This window comes from Carassius gibelio, chromosome A15 (assembly GCF_023724105.1).
Source record: "Carassius gibelio isolate Cgi1373 ecotype wild population from Czech Republic chromosome A15, carGib1.2-hapl.c, whole genome shotgun sequence".
NCBI lineage: Eukaryota > Metazoa > Chordata > Actinopteri > Cypriniformes > Cyprinidae > Carassius > Carassius gibelio.
In genome coordinates, this window is record NC_068385.1 from 10,771,505 (window position 1) to 10,791,092 (window position 19,588).

The 19,588-nt window shown below is 38.6% G+C and overlaps 2 protein-coding genes and 1 pseudogene across 11 annotated transcripts in view; 1 reads left to right on the plus strand and 2 right to left on the minus strand.

Annotated features, from left to right (window-relative positions):
• LOC128029170 (BCAS3 microtubule associated cell migration factor) overlaps positions 1 to 297 on the minus strand; it is a 223,762-nt gene extending 223,465 nt beyond the window's left edge. For 9 of the 10 annotated variants that reach the window (XR_008187304.1, XM_052616769.1, XM_052616768.1 and 6 more), the window contains exon 1: positions 136 to 297. The gene's annotated coding sequence lies outside the window, so the exon portion shown is untranslated. The remainder of the gene's footprint in view (positions 1 to 135) is intronic. The other variant, XM_052616766.1, reaches the window with a different exon arrangement.
• Positions 298 to 768: 471 nt separating this feature from the next.
• On the minus strand, positions 769 to 5,711 carry LOC128029174 (protein phosphatase 1D-like; annotated as a pseudogene).
• Positions 5,712 to 6,199: 488 nt separating this feature from the next.
• On the plus strand, positions 6,200 to 17,718 carry LOC128029173 (coiled-coil domain-containing protein 9). The gene is made up of 13 exons (XM_052616777.1): positions 6,200 to 6,326; positions 6,723 to 6,778; positions 7,026 to 7,130; positions 7,608 to 7,757; positions 8,833 to 9,150; positions 9,351 to 9,434; positions 9,522 to 9,689; positions 10,176 to 10,357; positions 12,227 to 12,285; positions 13,887 to 14,001; positions 14,744 to 14,891; positions 15,014 to 15,485; positions 16,578 to 17,718. The coding sequence occupies exons 2-13, from the start codon at positions 6,776 to 6,778 to the stop codon at positions 16,580 to 16,582; spliced, it is 1,809 nt and encodes a 602-aa protein (XP_052472737.1). The 5' UTR covers positions 6,200 to 6,326; positions 6,723 to 6,775; the 3' UTR covers positions 16,583 to 17,718.
• The last annotated feature ends 1,870 nt before the right edge of the window (positions 17,719 to 19,588 follow it).

Sequence of the window (19,588 nt, forward strand, 5' to 3'; positions counted from 1 at the left end):
TCTGTCATTACAGCGCTTCAAAGACAATAAACTGATCCATGACAATAACTTTTCTAACTTCCTGAAATAAATAAATATGCAATGTATGTAAGAAATGTGCAGTTAAATGTTTAATGAAGCGACATTTGTACTAACCTGAGGTTTTGTGTTTTGAATACGATCAACAGACAGGGGTCCTCACAAAACGCCACAGTGAAGCTGGCATGCAGCGGAAACAACAGATGCTTTGGCCAATCAGACATTAGCATCGGAGACGGCAAGCCAATAGAGTTAGGACAAAGGTGGGCGCTTGGACCTTTCTGACCAATAGTGAAAGACAAGGACTGTTTGTTTGTTTTGTTTTTGTTCGCTGAACGAATCTGACGCGTTGTTAAAATTAACATTAAGGTGAAGTGTTATTTAAAGCAATATTTGTTCGTTTCACTCTCATATGTGCATCTCCACGTTTGAAAATTTGCACAACAGCCTGGAAAAACCTATGGGAAAAACGTGCACGTTACATCACGTCACGTTGATGTGTTTATTTACATCGAAATATCGCGTGATCACAAACCAAGCTATTTCGCACAACCTCGGCTTCTTTCGGAAAAACGAAGTTTTACTCACAAGAAAACTATGAAAGAATGTATACAGGTTACTATCGTCAAAGGATGATTTGAAATTACTTTAAAAAAAATTTTTTAAAGTTATATTAAAACAACTTCTTGCAAACTGAAATCCTATTTCTTATTTTAATTGGAAATTTTTTGGAACCACTGTTTTAGAGCATAGTTTTCACATTTTTTATTGACCTGTTTTGCATAACAGCACCTTTAGATTAGAATGACAGTTTATCCCATCAAGGAAAAAAAACAACAACATTGTTAATGAAATCCTTAAAACATTAAAATAACCATAATGTTTAAAATTCATAAAGTGCATGCTTAAATACAATGTTAAACCTTATGAAACAGGGTTAAGATAGCAGTGAACACTAAAATTATGCACCATTCTCCTTGTTCAGAAAAAAAAAAACCTCTGACATCTTTTTGAAACAGGCAACATGTACGCTGTAGGAAAATATCTTCTCAGAAGATATTAAAAAAAAAAATTTCGTAGTCATCATATAAAACATAATAAAAATCAAAACACATTTTCATTAGTCCGCAAAATATAAAGTATAACAATATAACACTAAAATAGACTAAAATATAAGTGTTGTGCATGGAAGTGAGTGATTTTTGTTTTTTCTGACATTGCTTCAGGATTTTGGTTTCTCAATAGCTTATATCAACTAATATCAGAGTCTGACTGTCCAGCATAAGTGTACAGATTGCACTGTATTAGGACGATGAATGTCAGCAAACACATAAAGTAGCTGTCCCATGCTGTTGAAGCAGCGATTGGACATTTTCAGACTGTTTCTGACCATTGCTGTCACCAGCGCTCTTCGCTGAGGACTGTGTGCTCAGTTTCTTTGAAGATGTACACAAGGACTCTTTAAGAGGGGAATGGGACAAACTACAACGGGGTTTCTTCAGCACAGGTGAGGAGGAATCTTCTAGCACCCGTTTGCCAGTAGGCACTCTGTCACAGTGGGCCTCATTTTCCAGTGAGTTATTATAAGGCAGGTCTTCATAGTTTGTAAGGCTATCAGCAGAAGATTCAAATATCATGCTCATCTCACAGCTGCTGTTTTGCTGCTCCGGAACGGGCTGTACTTGAGTGTCAGGACCCTATAAAACAAGGAACTATGTATGAGGCTTGAATGTCCACAATATAATACAATGCAAAACAAAAAACAATAGCCTTATAAAATGAAGCAGGCCTTAATTTCAGTGAAAGGACACTGCAGTTTTATTGTTATAAGAACAGTTCACCCCAAAAAAGAAAATTTGCTGGCCATGTACTCACCCTCAGGCCACCCAGCACAAAGATTTTTGTTCATTCATCTGAGCAAATTTAAAGAAATCTAGCATTACATCACTTGCTCCCCAATGGACCCTATGGAGTGAATGGGTGCCACCAGAATGAGAGTCCAAACAGCTGATAAAAACATTACAATAAAACGGTTTTAAAATATGCCAGTGGAATTTGATGTGAGAGGACAACAGGGGATGGACATTTCACTGGAATAAGCATTCTTATGGATTATGGACTGGTATTTTTGCCAGAACCAACGGTTAAAATGCCTTACTGATGGATTTGTTTCTTATAAACGAAGCTTTTCACTTCTGACGATGTCAAGTGATAGATAGAGTCTGTTGTGGATTATTGTGATGTTTTTTTTCAGTTGTTTGGACTCTCATTCTGACGGCACCCATTCACTGCAGTGGATCCATTGGTGAGCAAGTGATGAAATTCTAAATTTCTCCAAATCTGTTCTGATGATGACTCAAACTCATCTAAATTTTGCGTTAACTATGCCTTTAAATAGAATATCTGAAACACTCCTAACCTGAGTGGGCAAAGAGTTGGTGCAAGATTTAGGAACGGAGCCACACTTTGGTCCTTGTAGATTATACACAGTCTCGTAAGGTGGCAAGCACTCAGAGGATGTCCCGAACGGCTCCAAACAGATAACAATGGCACTAGTATTGTCAGCACGGAGCATGCGTTGACGCCATCGCAGTAAGGCATGGTTCACGAGCAGAACAGCATTTGAAACGTTTTCCTTTTGGTTCTTTGGCTGTTGGAATAAACATTCAGATAAGTGAACGTTTCTAAAGGACAATTAAGGCCTCTCCGGTCACATAACTTTTAATTATTGACCTTGGCATTGTCATTTTCCTGGCAAATAGACACAGCCTCTCTGTGGTGATACCATGTTCCATAACCCATCACTGCCTAAAATGATGTAACGGTGCTGCTTCAAATCCAGCTTGATAACAGCGGTATCAGGCTCTGGTGACACTACAAACTCTCCACTGGAGAAGTCGTAACTCCACAGATCACCTGAAGACACATGAATGTGCATTAAATTAATGGATGCATATTACAAAAAACAACAACAACAGAAATGTAAAAATCAGTGGCATTTGAATACATTTAGTCAGTAAAATTTTGATTGGCAAAATCGTCTTTAACTTTTAAAGGAACAACACACATGAAAATGTAAATGAATCTGAAATTGATTTTAGTTTTGGGGTGAACCGTTTTTTCTTTGAACTGCTTGACATCTCCTTAAACCAGGGCTTAGTGCTGAAGATTTTCCCTAATGCGGTTTTACTTATGCTGGCAATATTTCTACTGGCCCCACTACAAAAAAAGAAAAGATACTGCATCCATTTGACCTATGAAATCTTGCATTCTAATACAAAAGGCCTTTACACCACTAACATTTTTCATACCAGTGAAATATCACTGTATGTTCAGCCAGGAGCAGTGAATGGTTCTCTCTTGCTTGATTAATATTAAGGACACGTATACAGCACCAGCATGTTGACATATTTTTACATTTATTTGTCCATTCAAGCGTGATAAAATGGCAATCCTCATTGTTGAGCTCTGACAACCTTCCTAAACCTAGTTTAAACACCTAAACAGCATGTGTTGCAATTCAACATTCTGTTTGTCGTTGCTAAAGAACAGAGTATATCATGGTGACATGTTGCAATTTGCAGAACAACAGACAATCTCTGCTGACTTGTCAGATATATTGAAACTCACTCAACATTTTAATCACTGTTTTTTCAATCACAACAGCAACAATGATATCTTGTAATGAAATAGCTTAACCCTCTTACCAAGAGCTCGGGCCACAGCCAAAAATGGGATCTGATCAATGACTGTGCTCCTTCTTACTGGTCCATGGTGGGTCATTCTGGGTCTCTTCCACACCACCCTACTGACTCCAGACTTTTTAATGACACTAGAGGAGAAGTGTGACAATGATCACTGCTGGCTCAAATGTAATGCAAAAAAAAACTGCTGGAAACTTACATTTAATTTGGAAAGACAACGATACAAGCTGTTGGATGCTCTGCTATAACATGTTGACATGCTTATGTTCTTTTAGTCTAAAAGACAAAGAACGCTTGTGTTTAGATTATGATAATGTGGACAGATGCCAGAGCATGCTTGGTTTTATTGTCCCACTTTGATGCTGTGAGTGCATAAACTAAAACCAGTCAGACCTCTGTGGATACACAGGGCTGAAAGAAACGGGCAACGGTCCGGTCCGGGCCTTTTCTTGATGAGTGTTGACATAAAATAAAAAAACGAGGGAACCAAACCTGTTTAACCAAAAAAAGCAGATAACATGAAAGCCAATAATCAAATTGCAAAATAATCTCATCCAGCTCTGGTGCTAGCTCATAGCCACATTTCATTTACCAAATGCAGAAGAGTGTGTGAACGGAGTTAACATTAGTTGTGTGAGCTTACTTGTTTAATAAGAACAACTCACCTGCCACCGAGCCCCTCTATTCTCTCCCTTTCCTTCGGGAGGTCAGGTTTGTGGTCCTGTGTCATTTCTAAAGCTCCAATGAACTCATCAGAGGGGTGATCCCGGACCCCTAACACCACCGCTGAGTCCCCAACATGGGCAACATACATACGGTCACGTCGTATTACGACAATACTTGCAGTTGTGCCCGATGTGCTGGGAAGTCCTGTAACCGTCTTTGGCCATTCCGCTACAAGAAAGCAGATTATATGGTTTCCAAAATCAGATCAGTGATGAATTAATTCTTTCTTTTTGAAAATGATAATTCTGGTATACATGTATAAGAAAAAAGTCAAATATTTGGCAACATGTCCAAGCTGCTGGTCTTAACTTAAACCAGTGCTATATTGTGTTTGTCGTTTGTTTTGGGTTTGCTTGTTCTGTCTAGATGTGCCTTTATGTTTTCGCCTATATGTATTAAATAAGTTAACACATTTTTGTCACAGTTTTGCTGTAAATGCACCTTTAAGCAGGGTGTTATTAAGCTGTGATTTCTGTAAGAAAAACACTATTCTGATGTGATTTGCTGTCACTCTAGTTCAGATATGGGTTAAGTTAGTTGTTTGGTGTGGCCCTCAGAGGTTGTGCAACAACTTTTGGCGGGATACATCGGATGTTGCAACTTCCAATCAAAAAGATCCGCTGTCCGGACTCTTTTCCTTGCACTTCCATAAAATGCCATAACTTACGTAATTTCTTCCACATGGCGTGGTGACAAGAGATGAATCCGTTTCGCAGAGCCGCGCACACCTCGTTGTCCTCCTCAGACCAAAAGCCTCTTTGTTTTTTGATGTGGTCCCACAAATGGCGGCGGGCAAAGCGCGCGGCGTCCGGACCTCCGTGTCCGTCGAACACGGCGAACATAGCCACAGCCCGCGGCCGACGGGTGTTTTTGCACGGGTGAGAGGAGCGTATCGACGCCTGCTGAAGAGCAGACCTAGGTTCATCATCTTGAACATAAATTACAGTGATGGATCCGGGAATAGAGTCTTGGATTGAAGCGTCGGGGTTTTGGTCCTGTGCTGGTGCCGTGATCTCGCCACGTTCGGCGGCGTCCAGTTCGTCTTCTCTCGGCTCATCCTCCTGCTTCATCGTCATTAAGTCCTCCATGTATTTCCTACCGCCTTGGTCATAATAAATACTTGCCCGACATGAAAACATCCCATTCATGTTTTGATCGAACATAAAAGCCAGTAGGAGAGCAGTGTTTAATGTTTAGGCAGGACTGTTGCCGGGTGCGCGCTTTCCTCTTTGTTTACCTTTGAGGTTGTGTGCATGCGCAGAAGCACCATGACAAGTCACGGGTCAGTGGAACCCCTAAATTTTTTATTTGACCCTTGATTTGCTACTAAAAAGAGCCCTTGATCATGCCATAGTATAATAAGAGTATATTTATCTATCTATCTATCTATCTATCTATCTATCTATCTATCTATCTACCTATCTATCTATCTATCAGTTGAACTGAATGAGATGTGCAGTAATTTTTGCGATTCCATTCTAAAGAAGACAGGCAGATGGATCAGTCAGATTCAATCATCTCGAATTACGAATTATTACATGTCAAGCGATGACCAGCAGATGGTGCTTTAAGCCTAAAACATACAATGCACCATAATCTGAATTTACAGTGTTAGAATAATTATGAGGGTTTTATTAATAAGTTTATGAGAGTGAATAGAGTGATTTTTTTGATTTTCTACGATGTGTGTGGTAAAATCGCAAACTAAATGACTTTTATTTTGAAATCCCGTCTAATTTGACGTTCACACCCGTTCTGGAAGTGGAAGCTGTTATCAACGGAAGTAGATTGAGTAACGTTACTAGTCGGTCTATGGTCGTTCTCCGCTGATCGACTGCACCTTACAGGCCATTTTTAGGGACCCCGCGCTTTCTAGAGGTAAAACAGTGTGAAGTTTTAAATCTTTGAAACATTCATTTATATATGTGGAAGAATGTCTGCCTGTTTGTTTCACTTTACAAGTCAAAAAGCCACGAGAGCTCGCCTCGTGAACTGACCATAATAAACTCTTGGCGGCTTCTTTGATGCTATTGATACATAGTGATAGTCCTCACACTTGTTTCAGATAAATTATTGACGGTAAACACGTTCTGGCCGTGTATTCAAACGCTCGGCTCCCTTGTCCATGGTGTTATGTTCTGTATTCATAAGAGGGTATATGAAGATGTCAACCTCTCCCATTATATGCTTTGAATTGTTATGGTTGCATGCAATTACATTGAGGAGGGGAAGTGTTTTTTTGATCTTGTTGCATTCTTGTCTCCTCTCGTCTAGGTTCAGGGATTTCTTCAGCTCTCCACCTTTCGCTTTAAGACAGGCTTTCAGCCATGGTGAGGCTCGCTATCATCATTCTGTTATGATTTATGACGAGATTAAAAAACTAGAGGGTCCTGATATATCAAAATCTTACACCTATCCGATACCTTGTCTAGGGACCGGACAGCGTTTATGCTATCATTCATCATTCTTAGACAAATTGTTCCTAGACCAAGAGGTCAGATCTGGTCTAAATTTGTTGAACATGTTGTCCAGATGTGTTAAAACTGTAATATAATCATGCTTTTCTTTCTTGGTCAGTCTACTGTGGTGGATCTAAAGACGAAGGAGGAGAAAGATGCAGAGCTGAACAAAAGGATTGAAGCTCTGCGGAAGAAGAATGAGGCTTTGGTCAAGAGATATCAGGTGAGTTTAACTCCGGTCACTCCGGTTTGTTTGTTTATTTAGTTTATTTATTTAGTATACTGCTAATAATTTTAAGTGAAAAAGTGACCTGACATTCAGCCAAGTATGGTTACATATACTCAGAATTCGTGCTCCGCATTTAACCCATCCAAAGTGCACACACACAGAGCAGTGAACACACACACACACACTGTGAAAACACACCCGGAGCAGTGGGCAGCCATTTATGCAGCGGCACCACCAGGGGAGCAGCAGGGGGGCCGATGCCTTGCTCAAGGGCACCTAAGTCGTGGTATTGCCAGCCCGAGGGTTAGGAGTCAAACTCTCTAACCACTAGGCCATGACTTCCCCCCGACTTTTAATTTTGATTTCAAGTGTTATTCATTGTGCGTGCACTGAACCCTCATATTCAAGGCGTTTATCTTAGTCAGTTTTTATTCATTAATTCAGCTTGCTTGTCTTCTCTTGTGGCACCAGGAAATACAGGACGATAAGAAAAAGGCAGAAAAGGAGGGCATCGCTGTGACAACACCTCGCAAACCCCGCCCTCACGATCCTGAGTCTGAACGGAGAAAGACTGAAAAGGAGAACTTCTCCGTGACAGCTGACTTGTCCAAACCAGCTGCGGTAAAGACCGAAAGCAGAATATTTTTATAGAACGGCAATTTACCATATAAATGCTATATATGGTATTATCATAATTGGTTCTGCAGAAAATGACTGTTTAATGCAACTCAGAGTTGGCATATAAGCATCTACACTGCAGTTGCATAAATAATGCTGTCAGATTTTGAACATTGAAATATGAATGACTGGAACTAAAACCTCCAGTCAGTAACGTTATCATAGACTATACATATTGCACACCCCTTAAAAAGAACTATGATCTATATCTTCTTCACATCCCAAAAGCACATCACATCACTCTTTTAAAAATTAAATATTAAATTGGAGCAGTATATGTAAGGGTTCCATTAATATACATGTATTATGTTTTTTAATTCAAGTTTGATTCTGAATAACCTCAGACCACTGATGATTTGCATCAGCTCCAAAAGAGACCATGAGCATGTAGAAGTTAATCGGCCCTCCCATTCCTCACAGCTCTGAGGATTTTAATTTCCCACCTAGGGAAGGCTGAAACAAGCTGTAGAGTATTTTAATCAATACCTGTAGAGTTTCAGTGGATCACAGATGGTCTGCGCAGCTGTGATAGATCCTCCCATCGTGGTCTGTGAAGGTCATGCCTTTCAGTAACTGCAAAGTGAGAAAACTTTCTTCAGATATACTTGAAGTAGACAGATGGACATGTAAATTGTTGCCTGGTAAAGAATGTGATTACCAATTATTGTGCATTGACTATGTCTAATGCAGTGTTGTTGTTATTGTTTCAGTTAATAATATTTATTTTTGGTTAATTATTATAAAGCTGGGAAAAAATAAAATGTGATGAAAATGTATACTTAAACTATTATTTAGATATTAGAAATTATGCTTTAGGGACAAATTGAAATTAATAACAATTTTTTTGGCTAAAACCTTGGCTAAATATGAATAAATAAAACTAAAAAAAATGGATATAAAAGACAAGCACATAAAATGTCTAAACCTTAAATATAAAAGCAAATGATAATTTAAATAATACTAAAACTACACTGGTCTTATGAACTTATGAACCTCAATCTTTATATTGCCTTTCTAGGAGAGGCGTGTGGTAAATGACAGGAAACCAGCTAGTCATCGTGGTGACCAGGGCCCAGAAGAAGAAGAGACTGGTCTGCCTCATGGTGACAGTCCTTCCCACAGAACTGGATCGGGCCGGCTGAGCAGAGGTGGCCACCGTGGCGGAAGAAGAGAGCCTCGTTCAAACAAAGGAGAACCATGGTGGGAGAGGCAGCCTCAGGAGGGTGAAGGTGGAGAGGGTCCAGCTCATACTGAACGCTCCTCTAGAGGAGGGCAGAGAGGAGGAAGAGGTGGAAGAGGAGCGCAAGGAGGAACGGGCTCGGACAGGAAATCAAAGGTCACTATTCCTGTAACCTTGTCTAAACTTTTTTTGTAATTGAGGTATAGAACATTGTTGTGGTACATTAATTTACTTACAAAAAGTCATTTGTAGGTGTAGGACACAATACAATATACAGATATTAGGACATAAGTTTTTAGACACTAGCATCATAATCTACAAGCCATTTTAGTCAGAGTTAATATCCAATTTCTCAGGAGTGGGAGGAAAAAAGAAGACAGAACATAGAGAAGATGAATGAAGAGATGGAAAAGATTGCTGAATATGAAAGAGGCCAAAAGGTATGTTTTGGTCGACCCAACTTTCTCATTTTAAAGTATTATTCTAGTGTCAGTGTGATACAGGTGCACATTCACACTCTTTTGCAGACTGATGTAGAGAAGAACCCAATCAGAAACTTCCTTGATGACCCACGGCGTAGTGGGCCGATACTAGAAACTGACCGCAAGGAGGGAAGCCGGCGCCACGTGCGCAACTGGGGTGGGGTTGACTTTGACAGTGTGAAGGCTGGTGCTGAGGTTGAGAAAGAATGGACGGTACTAAGCACATTGATTTTTGTTTGTTTTCGTTTAAACTTACAAGACAAGAACTCTACTGGAAATAAATTGTTCAAATGTGTCATGAAAGACATTTGCGTTACAAAAAATATATATTTCAAACTATTCCTGATATTTTAAATCTCTTAAAATAATCCTAAAAAAAAGTTTGTCCAAGTTTCCACAAAAGCAGAACTGTTTTCAACTATGATTATAGTATGAAATATTTTGAAGCACCAAATCAGTACATTAAAAATGATTTCTGAGGGATCATTTGACACTGAAGCCTGGAGTAATGCTTTTCCATCGTAGGGATATATTACATTTTAAATGATATTAAAATCGAAATCGGGTATTTTAAATTGTAGTAATATTTCACAATTTGACTGCTAAAAATTTACCAATACCATTTTTTGTGTAATGGTAGAGACCAGAGTGTTATTTATACTTTCAGACTTACTTTCTCTCTTTTTAATCCCATAACAGAATCGTAGGCCAAGCGGTAAAGGCTCAGTGGATATGACTCTGTCCATGACTGGCCGAGAAAGAGCCGAGTATCTCCGCTGGAAAAAGGAGCGAGAGCAGATTGATGAAGAACGAATGGCTCGTCACCGTAACGCCACTGGCCAGTGGAGACGAGAGTGGGATGCCCAGAAAACAGATACAATGTGAGTATAATAAAAACATGAAACTATGAATATGTCATAAACTATGGAATGCTTTTACCTGTTAAAGCCTACGTTGACTATACTATATGACAATCAAATTTAATCTGATCTTGACAAACTATATATCGTTGGAAAGGTCTAAGACTCCCAAATTTATATTATACCAATATTTTTTGTTAAAAATTATGTAGGAAAAATAATAGATCAATTTATGACAAGAGTGCACGCTCAGAAATCTACATTACAAAAGGAGCTTTGACCTTTGTTTAAAAAAAAAGACTTCCTCGTTGCCTTTTTCTCTATCACTTTTTAGAAATCATCAGAAGTTATATATCACTTGAAAACATAAAATCTCAAAATTCATCCTTTAAAACCCATTTTAAAATCAGACATTGCATTACCATGTAAATGGCACATGAAAATCATGTTACAAAATGTTTTCAGTCATGAAATATAAAAATGTAGGTTTGTATCATGCACATTCAAGTCTATCTTCAAAAACGTGAGTGACAGTTATCAGGTTAAAGGGCTAGTTCATTAAAAATAATATTACTCGCCCTCATTTGGTCCAAAACCCATATGATGTACTTTCTTCTGTAGAACACGAAAGTCGAAATAAATACTGCACATCCACTGTATGGCAAAGAGAGACCAGGGGCCGGATTCACGAAAATCTTCTTAAGAAATAAATTAAGAAATTTGTTAAGATAAATTCCACGAAGTTCATAAGAATGTTCTCAAGTGCAATTCTTGAAAAATTCTTAAGTTCTTAAAATTTTTCTTAAGAACATCTTAATTTTTTTCTTAATAAGAAAATAACAGCCGTTATCTGAATGAATACATGACACGCTGCTAAACTTCCGGTAGATTACCCTAATCATAATAAACGCGCACCATAGACTGTATATTTTCATTGAGACTTCGACTGGTGCTCAGCTTCACGTTTTTAATGTGGTCTGTTTTTGAATAGTTACATTTAAAATAGTCTGTCTCAAGCTGCAGCGATATGTTTCGTTCATTTTTGTGCCGTGTTTTTGATCTCTCATCTGAGTGAATGCTTCCAGTATTTGAGTCCGCGCTTCTACAGCAAATGCATTATGTGCATTCATATCACTGAATACTGCCAAATATTATTTATGTATTTATAAGCTAAAATTAACGGCGTTCAATTATAGCTCCCTATCTGACTCATTTTTGAGTTGCTAATGAGTTTTGATGTCAGCAAAAAGCAGCGTCACACACAGACTAATCATGAGCGATCATGTATACATCAAGTCATCTCTGTCCCTTCAGAAAACTCGTGCACAATAGTCCTCCTATGTATTCTATGTAGCTGTTGTTGTAATGCTTAAATATAACAATTCATTTGAAATAGCCCAATAAATTCATTAAATAATTTTTATAGTTTGGGATTTAATTTGTCCTAAATTTAAGAAGTTATTTACGATTATTTTTAAGAAGATTCTTTTCAAAAATTGGAATTCTTCTTAGGTTTTGTCTTAAGAACAATCTTTAGAAAAAAGATAAGAACATTCTTAAGATTTTTTTGTGGAATACAAAATATTCTTATCTTTTTTCTTAAGGTAGAAAATAAGAAGAAATTGGCAGTTAAGAAGAATTATATTATTAAGAATGTTTCGTGAATCCGGACCCAGCACTTAACATTTTTTCACTTGACCAGAAGATTGTCATGAATGACATCAGTGGTGACAGAACTTTTATTGTGAGATTAATTATGCCTATAATTTCAGCTCTAACAATTTTATTTCTGTGTTAAAAAGAGAGCCAGATAAGTACTCGGTGTGTAGGAGTAATTCATGCTGACAGGGTGAGAATGAGACGACCAGTGACCCTGTGGTGTTTTCACAGGTTCAAGGAGGACTCAGCTGTGGCTGGAGAGGGCACACAAGAACAAAGCAACAGGAGAGGTAAATCGCACACAAATACTTGCACCTGACACTTGTTCTACACAAACCATGAATGTTACCCAACATTTTTTAAGAGTGCCTATTACTTCATACAGCCAGCTAATAGACTATAATAATCCAGCAAAAGCATAGCGAAATTACAGGTACACGTTTATACACATTTCTTACAGTTGATATTACGTTGTGAAAATTGTCTTTGTGGCACTTTGGTGATGTTTTGTGCTGTGGTTTATCAGCAGCTAGGGGGCGCAATACCCAAGTACTGCAACGCAAATGACCTTCAGGTCAGCTTAAGGCATGGGACTGTATGTGTATGTGTGTGTGTGTGTGTGTGTGTGTGTGTGTGTGTGTGTGTGTAAGTGGGGGCGAATGTCTATTTACCCTCCTTCACATTGGCCCTAGTTTGAGTGCAAGCCAACAGTCGTTCCTGCGCTGATAGTTTCTAATTGCTTTCCACTCCATAATAAGGTACGGTGGGAGTGTGTGCATCTGATTGGATTATCTGCAGTTTGCTGGATAGCTGAGAAAATTTCCTTTATCATTGCTTTCTGCCAGATGCCCATCCATCATTTCAAACTTGCTTCCAGGTCATTTTGTTGAGCAGAAAACATGCACCCGGCAACTCCTTGACTTGAGTGACATTTTACTGCATAAAAAAATCACAGTAAAAGCAACACAAACCTGCTGCATGAAACTAGCTAGCTACAGGGTAGGTTTCGAGTTAACGATACCAAACAAATCCAGCATGGTTTAGATCAGGTTCAGTTGGGCTCACAACGCATGATATAACAGTCTCTGTCAACTCAAGTTATCAGGGTGACGAAACCTGCTCAAAACCAACCCACATTTTTGAGCCCTGAAAACTCAGTTTGCTCAAACCAAAGGCAGACTTACCTGGGTAAAAGCAACAGGCCTCTGGACACTCTAATTTTGGCTAATTAGTGGTAAATAAGTCTTTATCTTAAAGGGTGCTTTTATTTGGGTACTTCTCAGTTCAATCCAGCAAAACTTAATGTCCTCATCAAAAACAGTGTGTTATCTTATTTTAGATCTGCACTGTAAGATGTGTTCTGTTATGTTCAGGATTGTAGCATACTTCCATTTGACTTATACTCAAACTAACATGTCCCTGCCAAGGCACAATCCTCTAACATCACTCTTTCCCTAGCATTGTAATTTTTTACATTTTCATTTTTCTCCTCAATATTGATATTAAAAAGCTGTCGCTCATAACAAACCAAAAGACTTTTCCATTGAAGAAAGCCTTGCTGCTTTTGACACAAGCTCATTTGCTGATGTCTTGGCTTTGAATGCTTTACAAACCCAGTGTCTACCTCACAACGTTCAAGTCAAGTCTCATCACAGTGCTGTCAAATCAAGGGCATATGTGCATGCATTTCCTCATCCATTCCCCTCCTCTCATACTGAAGAGTGAGGCATAGAGGGGCAATCCATCAGAATGACAGGGGGCCATCTGTTACTGTGAGCCCAGGGTCATCTCTCTCCACCACAGATTTCAGTCACAGAATAGTTTACCAAGGTCTTGCTCAGCCCTACGTCAACCTTCAAGGATAAATATTGCTGTAATCTCTCTTATGCAGAAGATAACAAGAGGCCGCCCAAGGCACCAACCTTTGGGGACTTCTTGGGACAGGGCAAACCCAGACAGGGAGGCCATGGACAAGGGAAGGGTCGTGGTCAAGGCAAAAGCTACAGGTATGCAATAGCCCTTTGCATTGTGGAGAATGATCTTTCACGACCACACCAGCATTGAACAGGGGAGCCCTGCCCTGCTCTATAAAGTCCACGCTTGGGAACTTGGTTGTATCATGCAAGACAGCAAGTGACCTTTATATGCACCATTTTTGACTTGAGCTTGTCCTTTTTTTTTAGTAGCCACTAGGCCTTAGTTATGTTCTCTAAACGCTGGCCCAGTCTCCACCTGGTAGTAAGATGCAGTTTCTGTAATCTGATCACAAGTAGTCACCCAAGACCCACATTTTCCACCTGGTATTAACATTTGTTTCAAATGCATCTGAAGGAGATCAACCTATGTTACTCTAGTTAGCAGGAAAGGAAGCAAATGCAAAGTATGAAGGACTACATATGAGTGTTTGGTTCAAAAGAGCAACATTTAAATGGCTTGTTTTGGTGTGTTCTCACATTATGCGAGAGATCACAATTTCCACTACAACATCAACATGTCTTCAGCTAACTCCATAAGTGGTTTCCAGGATCCAACCAAAAGAAGGTTTTAGACCCAATTTCTACCTGTGTTTAGCTTCAACACTTGTGACCAGATCACAAAAACGCATCTTGATACCAGATGGAAACAGGGTTTGTGATTTGATGCCTGGTTGCTGTTTGGATGCAGGTGGAATTATAAGTAGAGAATTTATCTTTCTAGTGAGCATTTCATGAATTAATATTGATTGACCCACATCCTTCCTTCCTAAAGTATGCATGATAATCGGTGGGAAGGGGAAAATGAAGAGGAGAAAGGAAGAAAGGAGGAGCAAGAGAAGGAGAAGGATGAAGAGAAGGTCAAAGAGAAAGAAAACGAGAACAAACAACATTGCACCCTCAAGGCTCCATTGTCAGACAAGGTAAAACGCCTGAAAACACTGAGTATCATGGTATTAAGAGTTCTTTTATAGAGCCATATAAGTGAAGGTTGCTTTTAATTAGTCTGGGTTTCAATTGTTCGTGACCTTCTCCTGCTGTGCAGAAATCTGATGAAGGAGGCCTCGCTGAAGATGATGATGAGTGGGAGGATGCCAGCGATGGTGAACAGGAAGATGTGGAAGAGGATGAAAAGGCAGATCACGAGAAAGACTCAAAAGATGCTAAACCAACAGAAAAGACACCTACCTCTGCTGCAACCTCTAGTCCCAGCCCAAAAAAACAACGTACCCCAAGACCCAAAGTCCACATTCCTTCCCCGCAGGAGACACTCAGTACACCAGAGGGACCCGAACCGCTCAGCCCTTTCTCCCCTCTGGATGGCCACCAGCCTGTGTCAGACTGGGGTGAAGAAATGGAGATGCTTTCTCCTAAGAGCATTCTGGATGAGAGCCCTCTGAGGCCCAGCAGCACTGAAAGCAGTCCAGCTCAACCTAAGAACGATCCAGCTGAACATAACAAGACCGCAACCCCCAGCCAGCCAGAAGAACCAGAAAGAAAAGAGAGTGCATCTACAGGTGGGATAATTATGGTCTTTATTTAGGTTCTCTTTTTAGCAGTACTTGCTAATACACTTAGCAAGATCTGGGGCATGCTTCATTTTTCCATCTGCCATTACGTCTCACACACAGTCAAGTGTTCTAGCCTTTTAACCTAGACTCCACTGGCAGTAACTTGTTCAGATGGATGATGTACATGCACTATGACTGTAATAGTCTGACCTGAAGAGGACAGCAAAGTAGAGTTGTACTTTTTGACCTCCATATCCGTTGCTATTGTCTATACCTTCATCTTCCATTTTTTTTTTTCCGTTTTCCGAAACTTTCTTCTATTAGTTTTTGCAAACAACAACCCATCTGTTAAGCCCCGTTCACACCAAAAACAATAACTATAAAGATAACGATATTACCGTCCACACCAGCGAACGATATCAGTTAATAATGATATCTGTTAATTCACTTAAATTGACACTTAAAATTCAATGGACTTAGTTTCTGTGATATTTTGCTGAAATCTCACTAATGTTACTGCACCTTAGTTTGTGTCTGTAGGATTTTTACTTCTACAATTGATGAATTTGTAGATTATACTGTTGAGATTTGGCACAGTGCTAGAATGGCAAATAAATGCTGTGCTGCTTTTTTCTTCTGATTGTCTCCCTTTCCCTTTAGAATTGAGGAACCACTCCTGAGTGTTTTGTGTTTCATGAATGTTTGCTATCGTATCCTCCTTTGCCAAAGGCTCAACCCTGTTTCACTCAATCATTTGGGATCTCTATCCTTCTTCACACGGCTCCTCCTTACTGCCATTACATCATACCAGTTTATTATGCAATTAACTGTTCATTAGCAGCTAATGGGTGGATGTGCTTTATTGCCAGTTTCCTCATTTCCACTGTCCACATGCACTCTGGAAATCACCACAAACTAATGGCTCGGTAACAAGATTGTTGCATTTCCTTTCATTTGATTACTCTGCTAGCCTGTTTAACAGGAGGAAACGTCCATGAAAACATGTTTATTTCTAAAAATGCTTTTATGAGGAAGCCGCATTAAACTTTCTGGTCAGAAAATGTTTTCATCTTGATTGCTTTCTATATATTTCAACAGGCTGAGGACTAAATGCAGTAGGGGAACTTGTTGCTTCACAAACTGAAACGGGAGGTCAGCAGAGGAAAGAGAAGGCATCAGGTGTAATGGATGGCTGTTGACTAAATTAAAGAGGTCGAGGGGGCATCTTTGGATCCCTGTCAACACTTCATCCAAATAACTTTCTGGATTGTTTAATTATACCTCATTGGTTGGGACTCTATGCTGTTGTCGAGCTAAGCTGCTGCTCTTTTCTCACATTTACCCTGTTCTCAATCTGTAAAGCATGTTATACTCAAACCATAAGAATATTTATTTTTTTATTATGGAGCGATGTAGTTTAACCACCCTAGACCACTTCTTGCAATCTCCTTATAAACTAGGGCTTAGGGTTTTTTTTTTATTTTTTTTATTATTAGTATTATTTTTCAGGGAAACTTTTGCAATGAAAATGAGCTGTGGATTTTAAGTTTGTTATAAATGATTGGTACCCTAGATACTATTGTGCTCACGGACCAAAGATAAAATCGTGGTGAATTGTAAAGAGTTTGAATTAGGACAACAGAGATTGTGTACATCAAGTCTTATATTTGTTTATTAACCATTTTTTTTTTAATGTTTGTTTAGTAATCGTATGCATTTATCGTAGGTGTATTTCTGTGTTCCTGAATTTGAATGAATTGAGCAGGAGCTTGAAAACTTGCAATATATGTGTATGTCTTTTAGACTGACCGTCATTCCAATGCTTTGTGTGAGTGCTCTTTTCTCTCTTCACATGTGCATTGTATATGTCTGTTTATCAATTGAGCTCATGGAGCAGAAATAATCATGACTTTTGTGATTGTAACGTACCTGCTGCATCTCCCTGCAGATGAAATGTCTTCCTGTTTGGATAGAAAATTTATATATACGGTAATTGGGTTTGCCTCCTTTTAGGAGGTCTGGTTTGACTTGGCTTTTCAGAAGTGCATGTAGCATGATACTGAAGTGTACATGCAGACTACATGCAGTTGACTTTTTATGACATTTTTTATAAAGCTTACTGGAGATATTTCTTGGTTGCCTGTTTCGCTGAATTATGATTTGTGAACAATAAGAAAGCAGTGCAACTGTTTCTGTACTCTGTAAGCGGTCATATCAAATAAATGACATCTATGCCTTATTTATTGATTCATTTTTGGCTCAAGATTTTATTTTTTATTTATTTTGGGAAGGTCGGTAAAAAAACTTTCTTTAACAAGTCTGTTTTTAAAGTTACTGGTATTTCGGATTTTGGACTTTTTAGAAAAAAATACAAATGTGTACACACGGAGAATTCATAATGTAAAAGATGATACTTTTTACTTGTATAATACAATGTAAATATTAATATATTCTAAATTCTTGGTTTAAGATAATTGATTACTTGTTAAATAATACTTTACAGTATATTTGCATTGTCTTTTAAAATATTAGAATAAAAGTGATATACAGTTGAGCAAGTTTTACAGAAGCACTCTTTCACATTTTTCAAGAGTACATTACTGAAAATTAAAAAGATGAACGCAAAAGGCAATTAAATTCACAAATATATTTTAGTAATCAATATAAAATAAAAGGTCAAATCTAATATAACAAAGCTAGTACTGCCTTTGACTCATTTCTGTATTTAAAGTCGTATAGCCAAATAATAGGAATTTCCTAATGACATTTCTTCTGAATAACTAATAAAATCAGGTATTTCAAATTCCTAATTTCTGCAAAGAGTGCATAATATAGAAGAATTTGTTCCACACGAGGTGAAGCCCACCAATGGAGGAAGACTCCGCCCACTGTTCAATTAAAACTAGTGTGCATCTGGCGTGAGAATCACTCTGATGGTGCAGGAACTCTCGCAGCTCTCAGAGAAGTGCAGGAATCAAGTCACCTGAATCAGGGCATTCGCTGCAGACGTCTCAAAGCCTTCGAGAAACACACACTGACCGCTGGAAATAACAGGAATATATCCGTCATCTCAACATGAGAGGAGACGAACCCGTCAGCACCGGCAGGACAAACGGAGGAGCGGAGAGGAGACCGAGTTACACCGGAGACCAGAGGGTGAAACACGCCAACAGAGCCACGAAGATCTGGGTGAAAGTGGCGATGGGCATCGCTTACTTTCTGTGTGTTTCAGTCGCAGCTTTCTTCTTAGCCATCTACTACGTGCTCTTCTGGACCCCAGACAGTCACAACAACGCCACGAAGACAAACGGCTCGTGCCTGCGCGGATAGTTCACAAGGACAGAGACTGCTTCTGGATTCAATCACGTGGAACTGAAAGAAGCTGTTCCAGCTGTTTCTGATGCACTATGCAAACTGTCCCAGCACAGCACAGCACATTTATCAGTGCGAATGTCCTTCTTCTGCTCTGACTTTGCTTATTTAAAATGGGCGACTGATCATTTTATTTTATGAGTGTTATATTGTGATTTTTTTGTCCTATTGCACCTTATGTTAAATTGCAATAATAACAGGCTACGGGATTTATTATTGTTTTACAAGCAAGTATTTGATGCACAATTTAACAACAAACGGGTTTTGTTGTATTAGTTCAAATTAGCAATAATTTTGACCTTTGGTTTATATTATTTCAAATAAATTAAATTGTTAGTTAAAATGTTATAGTAAGTCATACTAACTGTTACTTAACTATAAATGATAGAAAATATGCCTATAATTTTTTATATAAATAGCACTATAATAATGTAAAATCTATATTACACAATGTGTTTACTCCTTTAAAGCAAAATATTGCAAGTAAACCTAGGCACCTTATAATAATGAAAAACTGTTCAAGAATGTAAAAAATAAATCTCTGCATGACATATTTTTTACTTGAAATGGTTACAATTTACATATTTTATTAGATCAGTTATCATTAGGGTTTTATGATACCTTTTATGTTGTTCAGTTGATGTTTATTGCTTTGTTGTATTTCTGTATTTGTGATGTTTCCCTTATTTTTTTTTTTTTTTTATTTTTTTTTATGATGGAATATAAATCGTGGGATA

Bases quoted from the DNA above. Each gene is read 5' to 3' on its own strand.
- LOC128029173 (XM_052616777.1), top strand. The intron at 9,435-9,521 runs GTATGTTTTGGT...ACTCTTTTGCAG, and splicing joins AATATGAAAGAGGCCAAAAG to ACTGATGTAGAGAAGAACCC. The intron at 9,690-10,175 runs GTACTAAGCACA...ATCCCATAACAG, and splicing joins AGGTTGAGAAAGAATGGACG to AATCGTAGGCCAAGCGGTAA.